This window comes from Scomber scombrus, chromosome 15 (assembly GCF_963691925.1).
Source record: "Scomber scombrus chromosome 15, fScoSco1.1, whole genome shotgun sequence".
Taxonomy (NCBI): domain Eukaryota; kingdom Metazoa; phylum Chordata; class Actinopteri; order Scombriformes; family Scombridae; genus Scomber; species Scomber scombrus.
In genome coordinates, this window is record NC_084984.1 from 2,262,122 (window position 1) to 2,283,061 (window position 20,940).

Here is a 20,940-nt window from a genome sequence, read left to right on the forward strand (position 1 = left end):
AAGATTTCAGATGAAATCAGTAGAATCAAAACATAATGTTTGATGTGATAAAGAATAGAAGAAGTCATACAATAATGTTTTGTTTCTTATCATTCAGTACCTTTACACATGTCTGTTCTCTTCTAATATTACCACTTCAAATCTATTGAATGGAGTCTATCTGGTCATCGGTGCAGTGCCTAAAGTCTGCCTGAAGATGGAGACAGATGCCACATCATGAAGTTACACTACAGCCTTCAAGTAGTATTTCTAAGCTGACATGAGTTATGCACTGTTGCCTGTTTTGTATGTTTCAGGGCAATGACCAGATCCGTTTTGAGCTCACATGCTATGCGCTCTACCCGGAGGTTAAGGTGAGTCTTGATTTAATGTGACATGTACTGTTTGATACGCCATCTGCAGGGATGTCACACGCAATCTCTCTTTTTTTTTTTTACTGTTCAGATCGTTGCACCGTGGAGGATCCCAGACTTCTACAACCGCTTCAGAGGGAGGACAGACCTGATGGAGTACGCACAGGTAACTCCATCTGTATGATGAGAAATTCACATAACATTCAGTTGTTGGTGTCGAGGTTGTTTTCTGGAGTTTATCAATACTTTGGTATTACTCAGGCAAGGCAGTTTTATTTATACAGCGCATTTCATACACAGTGGCAACTCAATGTGCTTTATATAAAACAAACATTTAACAGAAAACATTGAAAAAAAACATGAGAAATAAAAATAAAACCCAATCATGGTAAACACATACATCTATTCTATAGCTGACTGGGAGCCAGTGTAAAGACTTTAGAACTGGAGTAATGTGCTCTGATCTCTTTGAGCTGCAGCGTTCTGAATGAGCTGCAGCTGTTTAATGCTTTTTTGTGGGAGTCCAGTCAGAAGACCGTTACAGTAGTCGAGTCTACTGGAGATGAAAGCATGAATCTACTCAGTCCTCATTTTGACACGTGCCCATCACAAGATTAACAAACAGTTCAAAAGTACCATTATAATAAAAATAGTCACTAGTGAACATGTTGAACGATGTTGTCTCCCCTTAAATATTTAGGATGGTTTCTCATCAGTTCATCATGTGTATGAAATATAATTACACCTCACTCTGTACCTGTCATTTAATTTCATACTTTACAACATTTACAGTTAGCCTTTGCATTCAGATTCATGTTACATAGACTACACACACACACACACACACACACAGACACACACACACACACACACACGCACACGTAAAGACGCACACAGACACACACATGCATGCACACACACACACACACACACACACACATACATGCACACACAGACACACACACACACAGACACACATGCACGCACACACACGCAGAAAGACACGCACACAGAAAGACGCACACAGACACACACATGCACGCACACACACACACACGCACACACACACACAGACACACACATGCACGCGCACATGCACGCACACACACGCATACACACACTAATGCACACACAGGTACAAAGAGACACACACACATGCACACGGAAAGACGCACACAGACACACACATGCACGCATACACACACTAACGCACACACGCAGAAAGACACGCACACACAGGTACAAAGAGACACACACACATGCACACGGAAAGACGCACACAGACACACACATGCACGCATACACACACTAACGCACACACGCAGAAAGACACACACACACAGGTACAAAGAGACACACACACACACACACACACATGTTTGTCCACACAGACCCATCACACAGTGGTCTTGACCAGTTCACCCACTAGAGGGTGCTCATTCACTCTCTCTCCAGCTTGTGGAATCACTCACATCTTCAAACACTGAACTGTTGACTTTTCATCTGAACATAGCAGTAATGTCTTTTCTTTGTTGGTTTGTTTTTGTTGTTTCTTCTCATCGTTGAATCTTAAAGACAAACGCAGCATGGATGGAAACGGATGTATTATGGTTACACAGCATGTTATAAACCAGCTCCGTGCATTCAGAGCTCTTATGTTTTATCTTACAGGCAAACAGTGCACATCATAACAACTGCTTTCTCTGTCTGAAATGTAGAAACATGGCATCCCTGTGCCCGTCACTCCTCGGGCTCCCTGGAGCATGGACGCCAACCTCATGCACATAAGGTAGGTGGTACTAGTGTTTATAATACACCTTCATTAGTTTCTGTTTCAATGTCTTATTTTATCAGTCAGAATTAAACAGACTTTAATTGTCTTAAAAATCTTTGTTAACAGCTACGAGTCTGGTATCCTGGAGAATCCCAAGGTAAGACCAGCTCCCAGTGACACTTATTAATGAGCGCTGGTTAAATGCCAAGAAGTCTTGTTTGATATAACATATAATAATAATAATAATAATAATAATAATGCATTTTATTTAAAGGCGCCTTTCAAAGCACTCAAGGACACCTTACAAGGCTCATAAAACACAACAACAGTACATCAAACAATATAAATCAGGTAACATTTAGTGCAAAGATAAAGAATAAATATGAATGTGACTATAAAGTGCATCAGTACAATAAATAAACAAGAACGTGATGCATAGTTAGTGTGAGACAGAGTATGCAGCTCTGAATAGGAGCGTTTTCAGGCGGGATTTAAAGGTGGAAACAGAGTCAGAAGTGTGAATGTCTGGTGGGAGAGAGTTCCTGAGGCGGGGGGGGGGGCAGATCGGCTGAAAGCTCTTGACCCCATGATGGTAGTTAAGTTGGCAGATGGGGCAAAGAGCTGGTTGGCAGAGGAGGATCGGAGAGTTGGGGAAGGTGTGTAGATGTGAATCAGTTCAGAGAGATATGATGGTGCCAGGTTGGGAAGGATCTTATAAGTGAGGAGAAGAATCTTAAAGTCAATGCAGGATTTGATAGAGAGCCAATGAAGCTGCTGCAGGGCAGGAGTGATGTGTTCAATAGAACGTCTTTCGTACAATTTATATGTTCACTGACATCAAAGTGGTTTATTTCTAATCTTAATCACTGACACCATGATTCAAGAACCTTTTAGAAGCTAAACTGAAGTCAGCTGTTTGTGCAGGTGAAAACAAGTGTGCAAACATCTGGACAGCTGATGTCACTGTCATTATCAGCTGTTCTCTGTTCTTTATGCATCATGATGTAATCAATATGAGACGTAGAAACATGTCTTAATATCAGTTTCTAGTCAACTTGGTGCTGAAATGAAAAGATAAACAACCAGAGACATAAACACACTGAATATTTGTTAACCTACACATAGTTTATAACATTGATACAGTTTGATATTGAGTGCAGTTAATAATCTTTGTCCTCCTCCACACACACACACACACACACACACACACACACACACACACACACACACACACACACACACACACACACACACACACACACACACACACACACACACACACACTATTTTGCTGTCATTTCCATGAGAGCGGACAGACAAATTATTACACTTTTTTCGTGCAGTTCAAATGTATGATGGACTCGGAGGGACCATAAAAACAACATGCTGTGCTGACCCATGCCAGTCCCACCAGAGACAAACACCACTCCCTCTCCCACACTGCCATGGGTGAGACACAGTTTGATCTCCGCCGGGGTCGGAGGTCAAAGCAGTACATACAGGTTGCCCTCAGTGCTCCCATCCCTCGGTCGCTCTGTCTGTTTCTCTGTGTCTCCTCACCCCGGGTCCTCGCCGGGCCCTGGGAAGAGACTGGGACACACAGACACTGACTTGTCGTCAGCAACGCTTCGACTAATTCCCGATTTCATGGGAGTCGGGGAGGGGGAAGGGTTAGGGCGTTGCGCCCAGCTGGGGCCTCCTGAGTTCCAGCCCCAGCTCCTCGGGACCTCATTGTTCCACTGGTTGCGTCGCCGCGGGCTGCGACGTGGGAGGGGAGCCATTTCATCGTGACACCGTGACACCAAAATGTCACCAGTAACAGTAAAGTACAAAGACAGCGTGCCAGACAGATGAGTCCCGAATAGACGGGGTGTCACAGGGAGGCGAGGGGGTCCCGCGCTGCTGGAGTGGAGATGCAGGGGCAGGGCCACTGTAACTCAGACCTCTATCTCTCTCTCTCTCTCTCTTGCTCTCTTTCTCTGTCCCTTTCCCACCCCTCCGCTGCCTCTTTAGCGGTCGGCCTGTTGAGAAATGTTTTGAAAAGAACGAGACGAACCAGCTCAATAGCTCATAGCGATATATGATGACAGTATTGTGTAACTGATTTCATTCAGCCTTTTTGTGTTGGACCATTTACTCCAATATTGAATCGATTAATGGCATTAAACACAATGAAATATTTATGGTGCAGGGGTCCTGAGTGGTAAAAGGATTTGAATACATTACCCAGGGCATGAAATGATGTCATGAATGAGCTTTAATAATAATTGAGTAATGTTCAATAGCTAAAGCCTTTGACCCTGCTGGCAATTGGACTTTTTTCCAAGTATGTTTATTAAGTAGGGTCAGTGCAAACATCTAAACAACATAATCACAGTTTAATTTCTTGATTTAAAGATTAATTAAATGCAATTTAGGACTGGAAATTAATAATACCCAGTTCTGCAACAACCAAGAGAATTTCTCACCCAACAATCCTCAAACCAACGGGACAGATTCTGATCGACCTAGAGGGTCATCTATAAGAGGTCATCTCGTTCCAAGTATCTCCTCTCTGTATCAGTGCCTCTCTCTCCTCCAGTTACAGCCCTAAAGGCACAGGGCAGACCTCAACCATTCAAACCCCTGAACCCCCATACCCCCCCCCCCCACCCCCCCCACCTGTGGTACAATGGCTCCTCTCTACTCAACACAGTCAGATTAGGAAATGTCCAAATGGTCGCTCATATGTTCTCCTGTAGATAAGAGTCGGTGGAGTTCAGGTTACTCTGTGATTAACACTGTATCCTCGCTGATAACCCCGGACCATGTAGCCTGTGGCACAATGGCCCCCGCAGCCTTTTGATCCACCCCCCCCCTCATGTAGCAGCATTAACCTGTGTGAAAGCATGCCTCTATCATGCTTGTAGAGTCACCTGTAATAGTTGTAGTGCAAACCTGTTGAGTCCATTATGTCTCTGTTAGATCCATTTAATGTCATTCTGAGACATTGTTGCAAATTACTGAGAAAGACTTACTGAGTTTTTTGGCAATAATGGATTATTTTAAACAATATATGTTTCAGATGTCACATTTCACAACCTGCATCTCTCTCTCTCTCTCCCTCTCACCCTTTCTCTCTCTCTCTCTCACCCTTTCTCTCTCTCTCTCTTTCTCTCTCTCTCTTTCTCTCTCACCCTCTCACCCTTTCTTTCTCTCCCTCTCACCCTTTCTCTCTCTCTCTCTCTCACCCTTTCTCTCTCTTCCTCTCTCACCCTTTCTCTCTCTCTCTCTCTCCCTCTCACGCTTTCTCTCTCTCTCACCCTCTCTCTCACCCTCTCTCTCACCCTCTCTCTCTCTCTCTCTCTCTCTCTCTCTCTCTCTCTCTCTCAATCTCTCCCCCCCCCCTCTCTCTCTCCCTCTCTCTCGCTCTCTCTGTCTCTCTCTCTTCCTCTTCTCTACCCCCCCCTCTCCACTCCACTCCACTCCACACATGAGCAGTCAGGGCCCACCCTGAGGCAGCCTGACACTCGTCCTGAGTCATTAAAACATCAGCTCAGTCTTAATTATAGCTTCTGTCAGTGACCTTCCCCTGGCCCGCTCTGTTCTTTGATCAGGGAGTTGATGGGATGCCACTGCTTGTGTTGACCAGAAGTAAAGGAGCGTAACGCCAAGCCCCTTGTTCACAGAGAGGAAATGAAAACTTGTTTTTTTGCTGGTTGCATGGCTGGCTGGAAAGATAGAAGGACAGAAGACTGCCTGTAGGGGAAGGAAGTGGGCTTGTAGGTGTATGTATGCATGTGAATGTGTGCTTTGAAGCGAAGAGGTCATGTGCCTTTGCTTCCCTCAGGTGTGATGTGTCTGACCTGTGATACTTAGCTGTGTCCATCTCAGCGACTCTAAAGCTCTGCCTCCGTGTAGAAGTGCCTGTTTTCCTCATTAAATTCAGCGGAGGGCCTAACATGAACCAGAACGTCCTGTGTGTTAAGAATATAAATATAAATATCTCTCCAGCACATCACGTGTTTATTGTTTTATTCTCATCTCAATTTGCCATGTTTGCATTTTAAAGAGAAGGACAGACTTGAAACGTGGTGATTTAAGCGTCATTTCCAACCCATTGCTCCAAAGATGTTTTTACCATCCTCTTCTATCTCCTTCTCAGCCCCCCCCCCCCCCCTCCCTCCTGCCACCTCTCTCTCTCTTTTGGCCCTGTTGGCTTCGATTGAAAACCAATGAGGCAACTAATATGTGGAAAGATAGAAATTTACTTGCTTTAAGTTCATGCGTCAGCCTTCTTTTCTGCTGTATGGGCCACGTTTAGCACAACAATATGGCAGAAGCAAAGACTGCCAAAGGAGCTGCTCTGTGCTACATGATGGTGCGCTTCACGCCCCATTTCCCACCAATACCCGCCGCCCCCCCGCCTTCTCTATCTCTACCTTTTCCTCTCTTTCAGGGCCATGGCTTTGGGACACAGGTCCACCTGCAGGGGGTTTGAATTGAAATGCATTGATCTCTGGCACACTGGAAACAAGCCTATTCCTTTTACTTTTCCTTTTTTCTTTCTTTCTTTCTTTAAGTTTGAGTTCTTTTCTTTCTAGCGTGCATGAGTTTTCAAGTATTACCCAGCCAGAGACATGAGTTTGTTCTTTTATTCATTTTATATGAAAAGAAACTCGACACAGTGAACCAAGTGATCAGGAAGTTCATTGAGTTTCATCCCAAATTAAAGATCAAAATGTATTTCTCCCAAGCTAGAATGAAAATGATAATTTTTGTGTGTTTTGCAGAAAGACTAAATATGAAGATGCTAATTTAATTCATGCATAACATGTTAGACATGATATATAAAGACATGCATTCAACTAATCCTACAATAGCCAGTCCTCTAACTGTGTTTCACCTGTAGGTTGAACATGGCAACCGTTGGTTTATAACCAGCATTTTTGTTTCTCAATCTCCAGTATTTAATATTCAGTTCATCTTTCCCCCCTCAAACAGTATGCATGAAAAGGCTTTTTAGGGTAGTGATTTAGTTCCTCTCCTGTTCGCTCTCATTTGGCATCTTTCAGGGCGCTGAGGCAGAAAATAAAGGAGAGGGACACGGCCGCCTTCCCAGTCAATTTTGGTGTTTAGTTAAAAGGAAGGAAAGTGATTGCGCTGCTCGCTTTCTCCCAGCTGACAGGCGGCCAGCGGATGCCGATTAGTTATTGTATGATGATTTAGTGTCTGGTAAAGCTTTCCATTTAAATGCACCCAGTAGTTATTTTGCATAGTCCCCCTGCAATTTGCCTCAGCTCAGGAGACATTGGCCATCGTCTTGTCCTAATGCTGTGTAATTGTTGGAGGGGCACATCGCTGGGCCGCGACTCTTTCAGGTCCCAAATGTGACCAATGAGTGAAATCACAAAATGACAAATGTCTGTCACCCAGAACAACTTCAGTGGAGTTTTGGTTATGGACTTTGTTGTGTGATGTCCTGAATTTAGCAAAATTAGAGTAAAATATAAAGAGAAATGTCAAAACTGGAGGATGATAAGAGGTGAAGGCAGGTAGCGGAGACACATGATAGAGAGAGTAGATCAGAGAGAACAGTATGGAGGACTTACTGCTGCTGGAATAGATTCTGTCTTAGTATCAGGTGTGTTTTGACTTGTCAAGTGTTTCGCTGTTCTTGCAGATTGAGAGTAATTTCTTTCTTATGCCCTTTCCTACTCTCCTTCCTGCTGCATCCCACTTCCCCCCCGTGGTGAAGGGCCATACAGGGAAAATGAAACCAAATAGAGGAGAAAAATGGAACATTGATTTTTTTTTTCTGATGGTGTTTCAAGGTTTTCTCCTTTTTCACGCATCATCCTCTCTTTTCTTCTACCTGCCAACGTCTCAGGTTGTCTGCACGTCTGCTTCTGATGAGGTCTCAGAAGGTCCTGGTTATTTATCCAGAGCAATAAAGTGTCTGAAATAGAGAGAGTGAGTGTATGTTTTTTTTTTTTGTGTTTTCAGAGCCACGCTCCAGCTGACCTGTACCTGATGACCAAGAACCCAGAAGATTCTCCCGGTACCCCCGATGAACTGGAGATAGAGTTCAGAAACGGTTTGTGTGCTTGCAACATGTGTCACCTGTTGATTCCTCGGTCCGTCTGCAGTCACACACACACACACACACACACACACACACACACACACACACACTAAAACACACAATGATTTCTGATGTAGACTGAAGAAAGTACTTTGTGCATTTTTAACACATTTTCATCCATTCAGTCAAACTGAAATTTCCACATGTGAACCTGATCTAATCTGCAAGAAAAATAAATCTCAGCAATGAAATTTTAATATTATTTCCCTATTTTGGAAATGCTAAATGTATCTTAAAATGATGTATAGTGTGAACTCCAGTGTACCCCAAAGCTTTATCTGCCATATTAGTGAAATTGATTTTGCATTTTTCTATTGAAATGTGTTAAGTTTGAGTTTGATGTCAAAACTTTTATTAATATATTTAGTTGAATATTTTGCACTCACACACACTCTGGAAATTAAATGTCAGTTAGCCTGTATGGTCTTTATTGAATGTCAGATGTAAACCTCTACAATGCATCCTATGGTTTGATGTCCAGGCTTACTCAGTGTCCACTACTCTTCATGTTACTTAACGTTGGTAGTTATGCCGCAGGGCTGCAGCTCACACGCTGACCCAGCTGCACTTTATCACCATTCCTGACCACCCAGACTTATCCTTAACCCCTCACTGCATTACTTGGTCCAAAGCTGCCATGTTGGGCCCCCGGGGCGCACACACAGGCCGGAAGCATTAAGTCCAGCTAATACACAGAGCCCTGAGGGGGCTGGAGAGATGCTCGTTAGGTATATAGCCACGAGGCCGGGCAGAATAGTGGAAAGTGTCACATGTTTGTGCAAAGAGAAAACGGCAAGAACCATCCAAGCCTGGGGCAAATGGCACAGATGTCACTAGAAGAGGCTGAAGAGCGCTAACATCAATGGGCTGGGAGACACTAGCTTCTCTTATCACTGAATCCTGACAGACAGCTTTATGAGCTATAAAAGTGATTTAAGGGAATTTTAGAAGGTTTGTGGGAATATTTGCAATCAAGCTGCTTAAAAAAAAATCAGATTATAATGCTGTTCAGTAATCAGCACATATCTGAGTCTAAACAGCGTTGGGATCTCACTTTACCAAGTTTCCTAAAGCAAATGTTTAACTATAAAACAAGTTCAGATGGGGATGAGATGTGCTTATGCAGTAGTAAAGCCTAGTCTGGTTTGGCGGGTTCTTTGCCCGGCCTGCGCTCCGTTTTCACACATATTCTCTGTGCCTTTATTGAGCACCCTATGACAAAAGCTGTTTTAGTTGTCCACACAAAGGCCCGAGCCTACTCCTCCCTCTGAGCACAAGATCAGCACAAGAATGTTTCATTTCATTCCCCCTCCCACCTTTTCATCCCTGCCTTTTCTCACCAAAGTTTTCTCACTGATTAAAAAAGAATATTTAACGACAGGAACCTTTTCCCCCGTCAAACACTTTTTTTTAAAGAAAAAGAAATCATCCCCTCCCTCCTTTCATGCCAAAGAAGTGCAGAGGAAAAAGAGACAGAGAGGAAAAATGTAAAGCAGTAATTTTTCCTACAACTGTGTCTGCGCTCCCATTGTCTGCACTGTTAGGCAGCGAAAAACTGAAGAAAAGGATCACGGGGAGAAAAAGACCCCTCAGTGAATGATAGAACCCGCATGATGGAGAGAGTGAGAAAAAGAGAGCACGGGGACGAAGAGGCCGGCCCCTACACTCCCACGTTCAGACACTCACTTAATTTATTTGAAGTTTAATCTAATTATTAGGTATCTGGGAGGGGCGCAGTTTTAATAATGCACCGTCCATACTGCCCTCTCCTGCACTTTGAGGTACTTTCTCTTCTTCCATGGGAGCCACTGAGATTCCCGCGATATGAGAATGGCCCGTCAACACAAAGCCCTTGTCTGAAAAAATTTGTCAAGTCCTTCACGTGTCACTCCTATCAGGGGCTTTGTAAAAAAAAAGCCGGCTGAGAAGGCGACGAGAAGTGCTGCTCTTCTCTTCAAAGCAGTTTGACTGGCAGCTCTGAGTACGCTGTGTGAGTCGTGCTGAACGCTGCACGGATGGAGAGAATTAATATCAGCAATGTTTTCTCTCATTTCCTCCTCAAACTGTGATATTCTCTTCTTCTAAACACACGGACGCACGCACACACACACACACACACACACACACTCCTTTTCACCCATGTTTCTGTTTGTTTCCTTGCCTCCACCTTTGGCCCGTGTTGCTCATTGAAGCCGATGAATAAGCAGAGACCCGAGACAGTGATTGATGTGCACTTGGTTTAAGTGACATAAATAGAGGAAGTGTGTAAAGTGAGCGTGGGTGTCTTTTTTTTTTTAAAGGAAAGCTCTGTGTGTGTGTGTGTGTGTGTGAGTGTGTGAGTGTGTGAGTGTGTGTGAGAGTGTGAGTGTGTGAGTGTGTGTGTGTGTGAGAGTGTGTGAGAGTGTGTGTGTGTGTGTGTGTGTGTGTGTGTGTGTGTGTGTGAGTGTGTGAGTGTGTGAGTGTGTGAGTGTGTGAGTGTGTGAGTGTGTGAGTGTGCATGTGTGTGTGAGTGTGTGTCTCTTAGTCTTAGGGACGTCGTGAAGATTGGTGATGAATCCGCAAGTGGTTTTGTCTCATGCACATGCGCATGAACACACAAACTCTCAGTGGCACAAAAAAAAAAAAAAAACCCTCTCAGTGCTAAAGAGAGTCCGGCTAACAAAGCTGCGTGTGTAATTGCATTAGGTAAAGGCCTGCCCACGATTTCACAGCTTTCAAACGAGCAGGGCCTTTGAATTTATTATCCATTCTCACCACAACCTTTTTGTGATGCTTTTCACTTTTTTAGCTGATGACTATTGATTTCACTGACTGAGATAATGAGCACTTGTCAGCAGATTTTTATCAACTCTTTAGCTCGGGGTTAGGGTTAGTTTTCTTTACTCATTGTTTCTTTGTGGGTTATGAAGCCGATTTGCTTCACTTTGAATCTCCTGTGAAAATCACTTTGTGTTCTTGCCTTTTCTCAAAGAGCAAAGACCAGTCTGGCAGGTAATATCAGACTGTGTGTTGCATTCATGCCTGAATTGCATGTCATTACTTTTGCATTGAGGCACATTTTCCTGCAGTTGCTCTGCTGTTAGAATACAAAAACATCTTTTGTGTTCACTCCTCTTTTTTTTTTGGCATCAACAAAGGAAATCAAAAACTATAGAAGCAAAAACATAAAAGATAACTCAATGAGAGATAATACTTCTGTTTATTCTCATAACACGAGCATGTGTGTATCAATGTTACTTTCACCAGCTTTTTCCGTTAGTGCAGAGGTGTCACACTCATTTTCATTTAAGAGCCACATACAGAAGGAAGGAAGGAAGGAAAAGAAGAGAGGAAGGGAAGATGGAAGGAAGAAAGGGAGGAAGGACAGATGGAAGGAGGGACGGAAGGAAGGAAGGAAAAGAAGAGAGGAAGACAAAAAGGAAAGAAAGGAAGGACGGACAGATGGAAGGAAAGAAGGAAGGAAGGAAGGAAAAGAACACAGGAAGGACAGTGGGCCGGATTGGACTCCTCAGCGGGCCAGTTCTGGAAGGAAGGAAGGAAGGAAAGATGGAAGGAGGGAAGGAAAGATGGAAGGAAGGAAAGATGGAAGGAAGGAAAGATGGAAGGAGGGAAGGAAGGAAAGATGGAAGGAAGGAAGGAGGAAGGAAAGATGGAAGGAGGGAAGGAAAGATGGAAGGAAGGAAGGAGGAAGGAAAGATGGAAAGAAGGAAGGAAGGACAGTGGGCCGGATCGGACCCCTCGGCGGGCCGGTTCTGGCCCGCGGGCCGCATGTTTGACACCCCTGCGTTAGTGTATTGTATACTTTTATTTTCGCTGCCTTTTTATTGCATAATAAGCACAGATGCACTGATATCTGTGGTATATTATAGAGTATATATATTATATTCTCTCAAGGTATTATTTTATTAAGGTACCAATAAAGCAAAATATGCCCGACTTTAATAATAAAGCATGTTAGTGACGGCTATGTAAGATATATACTATACTATATTTCATTGTGGTAGGTTTGTGTGAATGTGCATTATCATAAAGGGTCACATTTAACAGCTAGTTGTCATTCCATATATCATACCAAAGAAATCAGTATAAGGATTTACAACAACTGAATGTTAGAATAATAAAAACAAGCATATCTAATGCAGTAGTTCAAACATTCAGAATGTTGTGTACCTGAAAATTCATATTACAATGTGAAAGTGATTTTAGTGGGTTTTTCAAGATTAATTGGCACTGGCCTTAAAAAAAGTCATGTGGTGCGACCATGATTCATCTTGAAATATCTTATATAAATAAAAGATCATCATTTACAAACATTTAAAAAAAAAATGCAAATACTTTGTTTCCAAACACTTTATATTACTGAAAACTTGTAAAAAAAAGATGTGAAGCGTGTTAAGTAAATTAATTTATTTCAAGATGAATCATGGTCGCACCACATGACTTTTTTTAAGGCCAGTGCCAATTAATCTTGAAAAACCCACTAAAATCACTTTCACATTTATAATATGAATTTTCAGGTACACAACATTCTGAATGTTTGAACTACTGCATTAGATATGCTTGTTTTTATTATTCTAACATTGAGTTGTTGTAAATCCTTATACGTCATTGACCCATGTACATATTTACTTTCAGTCCATTCAGGAAATGATTTTCCTCAAAATATAACTTTATTATAATACTACAAAGAAAGCTTTACATTATTTGACATTTATTACCAGAGGATTTGAGTACATTTTTAAGTCAAATCAATCAAATAATTAGAGGGTCCGGTAATGTTTTTAATGCTGTTTGTTTCCCTGCAGGAGTTCCTGTCAGAGTGATCAATATCAAGGAGAGCAGCAGTAAGGACACAGCGCTGGATATCTTCTCATACCTCAATGAAGTCGGGTAAGCGTTTTTCTGAGGTTTTATCCTAATATCTACAAAGACATGTTGCAGTCTGTTAATAAGATGAGTGTGTAAGTGTTCCCAGAGGTGGAGCAGTGGTTAAGTTTAACACCTCTGGAATAGTGTGTGTGTGTGTGTGTGTGTGTGTGTGTGTGTGTGTGTGTGTGTGTGTGTGTGTGTGTGTGTGTGTGTGTGTGTGTGTGTGTGTGTGTGTGTGTGTGTGTGTGTGTGTGTGTGTGTGTGTGTGTGTGTGTGTGTTCATAGGCAAGGCAGTTTTATTTATATAGCGCATTTCATACACAGTGGCAACTCAATGTGCTTTATATAAAACAAACATTTAATAGAAATGGAATTTGAGAAATAAAAATAAAACCCAATCATAGTAAACACACACACACCTCCCTTCCTTCCTTCCATCTTCCTTCTTTCCTTCCTTCCTTCCTTCCTTCCTTCCTTCCTTCCTTCCTTCCTTCCTTCCTTCCTTCCTTCCTTCCTTCCTTCCTTCCTTCCTTCCTTCCTTCCTTCCTTCCTTCCATCTTTCCTTCATTCCTTCTTCCTCCCTCCTTTCCTTCTTCCTCCCTCCCTTCCTTCCATCCTTCCTTCCATCCTTCCTTCTTCCTCCCTTCCATCCTTCCTTCTTCCTCCCTTCTTTCCTTGACTCGAGGACACCAGGAGGGTTAACCTGATTTCAGTTCTGCTGGTAGTTTGTTCCAGTTGTGTAAAAGCTGCTTCACCATGTTTAGTCTGAACTCTGGGCTCCACTATCTGACCTGAGTCAGTAGATCTCAGAGCTCTACTGGGTTTATATTCTACTAACATGTCATTCATGTATTCTGGACCTAAACCATTCAGTGATTTGTAGACCAGTAGCAGAACTTTAACATCTATTCTATAGCTGACTGGGAGCCAGTGTAAAGAACTGGAGTAATGTGCTCTCTTCTTTCTTCCTTCCTTCCCCCCTCCTTTCCTTCCTTCTTCCTCCCTTCCATCTTTCCTTCCTTCCTCCCTTCCATCTTTCTTTCATTCCTTCCATCTCTCTTTCCTTCCATCTTTCATTCCTTCCTTCCTCCCTTCCTTCCATCCTTCTTTCCTTCCTTCCTTCCTTCCTTCCATCTGTCTTCTCTTCCTTCCTTCCTCCCTTCCTTCCATCTTTCCTTCCTTCATTCCTCCCTTCCTTCCATCCTTCTTTCCTTCCTTCCTTCCTCCCTTCCATCCTTCCTCCCTTCCATCTTTCCTTCCATCCTTCCATCTTTCCTTCCTTCCATCTTTCCTTCCTTCCTTCTTCCTCCCTCCTTTCCTTCTTTCTTCCTCCCTTCCATCCTTCCTCCCTTCCATCATTCCTTCCATCCTTCCATCCTTCCATCCTTCCATCTTTCCTTCCATCCTTCCATCTTTCCTTCCTTCCATCTTTCCTTCCTTCCTTCTTCCTCCCTCCTTTCCTTCTTTCTTCCTCCCTTCCATCCTTCCATCCTTCCATCTTTCCTTCCTTCCATCCTTCCATCTTTCCTTCCATCTTTCCTTCCATCCTTCCATCTATCATTCCATCCTTCCATCTTTCCTGACTGAAACCTGGAGATAGGAGTTTAGATTTGAACCAAATTAAATATGAAACTTTTTGGATTAGGAAAGTAGAAATAAAGAGAAATTAATGTACAACTATATATATATATATATATATATATATATATACATATGTGAAAGGTGTCTGGCTCTCTCTGTCATTCTCTTAGAGGAAAGCATGGAGTGGGCCGCATCGACATCGTGGAGAATCGTTTCATCGGCATGAAGTCCAGAGGTAAAGGATTCATAATCATCTGTCTTGGTTATGACATCTCTTCAAATATGTGTCAAATTAGTGTGACAGGCTTCCTCGCTCACAATCACTGATCTACGCTGTGAATGCAGTGAGATGGACGTATTTGCACTTACTCTGAAACACGTCTCGATATTTTAACTTTTCATCCATTCAGAAGCTTTTCCTTTCAGTATCGAGGGCTTTCATGCAATTTGCAGTTATTTTACATGAGTGCTTTAAGTGTCACGCTCGCTATTCTGCCTCCGTGAAAGTGGGCTGGACGGAAAACACGTTCTCCTCAAAGGAAACGTTTTCCTCTGGTTCACCTGGAATCATAGACACTGAAAACATACACACATACACACACACACACACACACACACACACACACACACACACACACACACACACACACACACACACACACACACACACACACACACAGAGATGATGCTTGATACTGAAGTTACTGATTATACAGTTTTATTGTTTATTAGGCAAGTTTTATTTATATAGAGCATTTCATACACAGTGGCAACTCAATGTGTTTTATATAAAACAAACATTTAACAGAAAAAAATGAAAATAAAAAACATGGAATTTGAGAAATAAAAATAAAACCCAATCATAGTAAACACATACATACCCCCCCCCCCACACCCACACACACCTTCTTTTCTTCCTTCCTTCCTCCCTCCTTTCCTTCCTTCTTCCTCCCTTCCATCTTTCCTTCCTTCCTCCCTTCCATCTTTCTTTCCTTCCTTCATTCCTTCCATCTGTCTTTCCTTCCTTCCTTCCTCCCTTCCTTCCTTCCATACTTCCATCTTTCCTTCCATCTTTCCTTCCTTCCTTCCTTCCCTCCATCTTTCCTTCCTTCCTTCGGCAAACACGTTCTCCTCAAAGGAAATGGAAGGAAATGGTTCACCTGGAATCATAGACACTGAAGTTACTTCCTCTCACAGAAAACATACACACACACACACACACACACACACACACACACACACACACACACACACACACACACACACACACACACACACTGAACAAGATAACAGCACACACGCTTCATTGGACACACACACACATGCATCATCTATGTGCACGAGCAGTCTGCAGAGGTTTCTGTCTCAGCAGCATCTTCTGACTCTGTTTCCACCTTTAAATCCCGCCTGAAAACGCTCCTATTCAGAGTGGCATACTCTGTCTCACACTAACTATGCATCACGTTCTTGTTTATTTATTGTACTGATGCACTTTATAGTCACATTCATATTTATTTCTTTATCTTTGCACTAAATGTTACCTGATTTTTATTGTTTGATGTACTGTTGCAAAGATAGAAGGTCAGTGAGCTGTCCTGGTCTTGTATCTTGAGTACACACTCACACACACACACACACACACACACACACACACACACACACACACACACACACACACACACACACACACACACACACACACACACACTCACACACACACACTGGGAACAAGATAACAGCGCACACGCTTCATTGGATACACACACACATGCATCATCTATGTGCACGAGCAGGCTGCAGAGGTTTCTGTCTCTTTCTCTTCGGTAGCAGCAGCATCTTCCAACGCTCCTTTGTGTCTTTCTACATGTGTTACCACAGCAAAGACACGAGGTCAGTGAGCTGTCCTGGTCTTGTATCTTGAGTACACACACACACACACACACACACACACACACACTCCTCTTCCCCCCCCCCGCTACACTACGTGCAATGATTGGCAAATTGACTGGCCAACAGACCGTTGCTGTGGAGCAACTTGGCAGGTAGAAATTGGAAAATGAGAAGCCCATTTTTCTCTCCCCTCGGTTGAACAAAAGATCAAAGCTTTTCCCTCCGCTGAAGCAATAAGGAAGAGGTGGAGCACAAGGTGTCCGAGTGGTTGTATAACTACCATCGAGCGTACATGGTCGTCTCCTCTAGAATGGCAGTCGTTGTTAGCACAATGGACGAAGGGAGGGACTGAATGGGGACATGTCATACCTATTTCGGTTAGGTCATATTTATTTGTGTGGGGTCAGGGGAGGCGGAGGGGATTGAAATGGTTTGTCAAGAATGTTGTCACTGTGCTGCAAAACATTCAACATCTTGTGCGCCAGACTAACATTTCCCACCTGTCACAGCGCTGTCAGACCTCTGACCCGTGCACCGCTTGATGGTGTTAGCTGAGGTACTCCTATCAAAAGCAGTCGGGAATAGCGGTATCTTCTTTGAGGATGAAGTGGCCGATAAAGTGTCCGGTCCCTGCTGCCGTCAGAATAAAAACATCAGTTGTCAAAAGCCCCAAAAATATTTAAAACATATTTTTGTAACAGGCCCTAAATGTTAAAATATACTCAGTGTGATTTTCTATCCATCTTTAGGTGTTTGAGTCAATGACGTATAAGGATTTACAACAACTCAATGTTAGAATAATAAAAACAAGCATATCTAATCCAGTAGTTCAAACATTCAGAATGTTGTGTACCTGAAGATTCATATTATAAATGTGAAAGTGATTTTAGTGGGTTTTTAAAGATTAATTGGCACTGGGCTTAAAAAAAGTCATGTGGTGCGACCATGATTCATCTTGAAATAAATTAATTTACTTAACACGCTTCACATCTTTTTTTACAAGTTTTCAGTAAAATAAAGTGTTTGGAAACAAAGTATTTGCATTTTTTTTTTTTTTTTTTTTTGTAAATGATGATCTTTTATTTATATAAGATATTTCAAGATGAATCATGGTCGCACCACATGACTTTTTTTAAGGCCAGTGCCAATTAATCTTGATAAACCCACTAAAATCACTTTCACATTTATAATATGAATGTTCAGGTACACAACATTCTGAATGTTTGAACTACTGCATTAGATATGCTTGTTTTTATTATTCTAACATTGAGTTGTTGTAAATCCTTATACGTCATTGACCCTTTTCTCTGTATTTATTTACATGCCTGTTTATGCTGGACTAACAGTTCACCCACAGGGTCAAAGGGGATCAGCTCATGAAGAATTAATTCCTGTGCTGAAACCCCTGCAGGCGTGCAGCACGGTTAGCATACCTGCAGCTACCGTATAAAAGATTAAAACCTCAGAAACCACTGGGGGTGTTGTCTCTTTAAGCTTAACTAAACAGCCACTGTTAGAGCTTATCCAGATAGCCCTTCATTGTTTTCTCCTCTCTGTTAAGCTAGCTCTCTTTTAGAGCACTTAAGCCAAGTTGTGTTGGAGGGCAGTTTTAACTTATTTATCTGATAGAGCCAGCAGAACTGTCCCTACGTGCCCTCTGTGGCCCTGGATCAGAAAGAAAGCCACAAGCCGTTCTAGCTCAGGTGGCAAACCTTTTGAGGCTTTAGACAATTAGCAGCATCGCTAAGCTCTGTTTTTGGCCGCCAGCACAAGGTAAGTGCTTCTCCATTTTCAGATTCAGTATTTGGGGTTTTTTTACAGATTGGAAGAGATTAAATAACGTTCATCTGTTAAATCTCAGAACAGAGTTTTTGGAGTCGGGGGAACGCCACAAAAAATGGTGAAAGTTGGCAAGCGAGTGTCGGCTGTGGAGAGGTTTGTGTTTGGCAGCTCTGCAGCATAGTTATCATGCATCATTCAAATTCACAGATGACAATAGAAATCATGTATTGGATGGAAAAATAGCAGACATAGTTTCAGCTCTGACAAACATAAATGCTGCTGATAAAGCTCCTATTTCTGTTGTCAGATCTGTCTCGTAGCATTTCCTTTTCCCTCCCTTTTGTTTTAGCTGACATCTGAGTGACAGCTTCATTTCTCCTGTCATCTACCTCCATCTTTTCCTCTCCTTACCCCCCCCCCCCCTCCCAGTCCAGAGGGGGTAAATTGCAGGGTACACAGAGGCCCGGTCCAGGCTCCGGGCTGGCAGGGGCCTCCTACCCTGTCATTTACCCAGGACAAGCTGGTCTGTGAAGGCCTGTCTGTCAGATGGCTGACGGCTAATAGAGCTGTTTGCTTGTAGTTAGTTCAGATGAGCAGGGTTTGTAGTTTATGTTCCTATGAATGGCCGTCCATGATGATGATGATGATGATGATGATGATGACTGTACCATTGGGTGTGGGAACATTAAATATTGAAGGAAAATTATTCATACTATCCCATTATCTGTAAAGTTTGATAAACTAAGGTCGTAGACAATATGAAATCATAAAAAGGGTTAAATATTGTGTTCAATATTTGAGATAGACAACATTATACAGGCTGGTAGAGATGCATAAGGGTCAATGACGTATAAGGATTTACAACAACTCAATTTTAGAATAATAAAAACAAGCATATCTAATGCAGTAGTTCAAACATTCAGAATGTTGTGTACCTGAAAATTCATATTATAAATGTGAAAGTGATTTTAGTGGGTTTTTCAAGATTAATTGGCACTGGCCTTAAAAAAAGTCATGTGGTGCGACCATGATTCATCTTGAAATAAATTAATTTACTTAACACGCTTCACATCTTTTTTTAAGTTTTCCCAAGTTTTCAGTAATATAAAGTGTTTGGAAACAAAGTATTTGCATTTTTTTTTTTTTTTTTGTAAATGATGATCTTTTATTTATATAAGATATTTCAAGATGAATCATGGTTGCACCACATGACTTTTTTTAAGGCCAGTGCCAATTAATCTTGAAAAACCCACTAAAATCACTTTCACATTTATAATATGAATCTTCAGGTACACAACATTCTGAATGTTTGAACTACTGCATTAGATATGCTTGTTTTTATTATTCTAACATTGAGTTGTTGTAAATCCTTATACGTCATTGACCCTCATACATCTGATCATAATAACTTGTCTTTCTTGCTTAAATTACAGATTGTCAACTAGAACATATTCTGAGTAAATATTAATTCATTTTGTTGTTTTTTTCTTTCTCGTGTTTATCAGGAATATATGAAACCCCCGGAGGAACCATCTTGCGGACGGCCCATTTAGACATCGAGACGTTCACCATGGACAAAGAGGTCCGGATGATCAAACAGGGGCTGAGTCTGAAGTTCTCTGAGCTCATCTACAACGGTAAATCACTCAGTTACAATATGATACTCAACTCAACTAATTGTTTATTGTTTTAAAACTAATTAAAAACAATAAAACAACTAAAAACAAACCATAAGACACTAAAACAGGAGCAGAGTCTCATGCAGGGTTGAAAGCCGAGGAATAAAAATGGGTTTTAAGACGAGTTTTATAAATGGACAGTGAGGAGGAACAGAATACAATACTTCTGTTCTGTATTATTATATTTTGATGTGTTGCTTAGTCAAACATATGTTTCAGTGAGGCCATATATTGCAATATTCAGGGCAGGTTAGGCTACTCAGAGAAGGATTATTGGCTGTATTATCTCAGCTGTCACATGCTGAGTTTTACATTATGTTTTATGTTGTTATGTCATAGCTGGTAGTCGTCTGTCGGGTTAATATCCATCTGCAGTTTCTAAGAGACAGACGTGAACACGCTTCATGCATACGTACGTTTCTGTATGTGTGTGTGTTTCAGGACGTTTGCGTGTGTGCAAGCTTTTCTTGGCTCAGGTGACTTAATCCTCCCTTCTGCTCGGTCTCCAGTCCCCTGCACCTTCATCCACATAATAGGATCAGTGCCATTAGAGACTGACTACTAGGCCACTTCAGTTATACCCTCCAGAGACAGGAAGCAAACACACACACACACACACACACACACACACACACACACAGATAAAGGTGTTACCTTTAGAAGCAGGGCAGAGATTAAACCCATTGTGGGTTTAAATCATTAATAACTCTGCAGACTGATAGCAGCCGGCTGCCAGCACGGCTCATGTTAACAGTCCACCTGTCCTGCATATGTTTTGCATTAATACTTCAAAATTTACCAAGAATTTTTTTTTCCCTTTTTTTAATGAGAAGCAGTGACGCAATTAGATGTTAGTGCAGCATCAATGCAGCAAGTGTTTGATGTTGA

At 42.1% G+C, this 20,940-nt stretch overlaps 2 protein-coding genes across 3 annotated transcripts in view; both read left to right on the forward strand.

The window, feature by feature from the left end:
- Positions 1 to 20,940, forward strand: part of golga2 (golgin A2) — a 178,650-nt gene that overhangs the window by 142,261 nt on the left and 15,449 nt on the right. The window lies entirely within an intron of this gene.
- The window catches only part of ass1 (argininosuccinate synthase 1), a 38,072-nt gene that overhangs the window by 8,639 nt on the left and 8,493 nt on the right, over positions 1 to 20,940 (forward strand). For both annotated transcript variants that reach the window (XM_062434344.1, XM_062434345.1), the window contains 8 exons: positions 297 to 353; positions 445 to 519; positions 2,072 to 2,142; positions 2,254 to 2,284; positions 8,113 to 8,203; positions 13,057 to 13,141; positions 14,872 to 14,936; positions 19,879 to 20,010. In XM_062434344.1, coding sequence (XP_062290328.1) covers positions 297 to 353; positions 445 to 519; positions 2,072 to 2,142; positions 2,254 to 2,284; positions 8,113 to 8,203; positions 13,057 to 13,141; positions 14,872 to 14,936; positions 19,879 to 20,010 — 607 coding nt within the window. The remainder of the gene's footprint in view (positions 1 to 296; positions 354 to 444; positions 520 to 2,071; positions 2,143 to 2,253; positions 2,285 to 8,112; positions 8,204 to 13,056; positions 13,142 to 14,871; positions 14,937 to 19,878; positions 20,011 to 20,940) is intronic.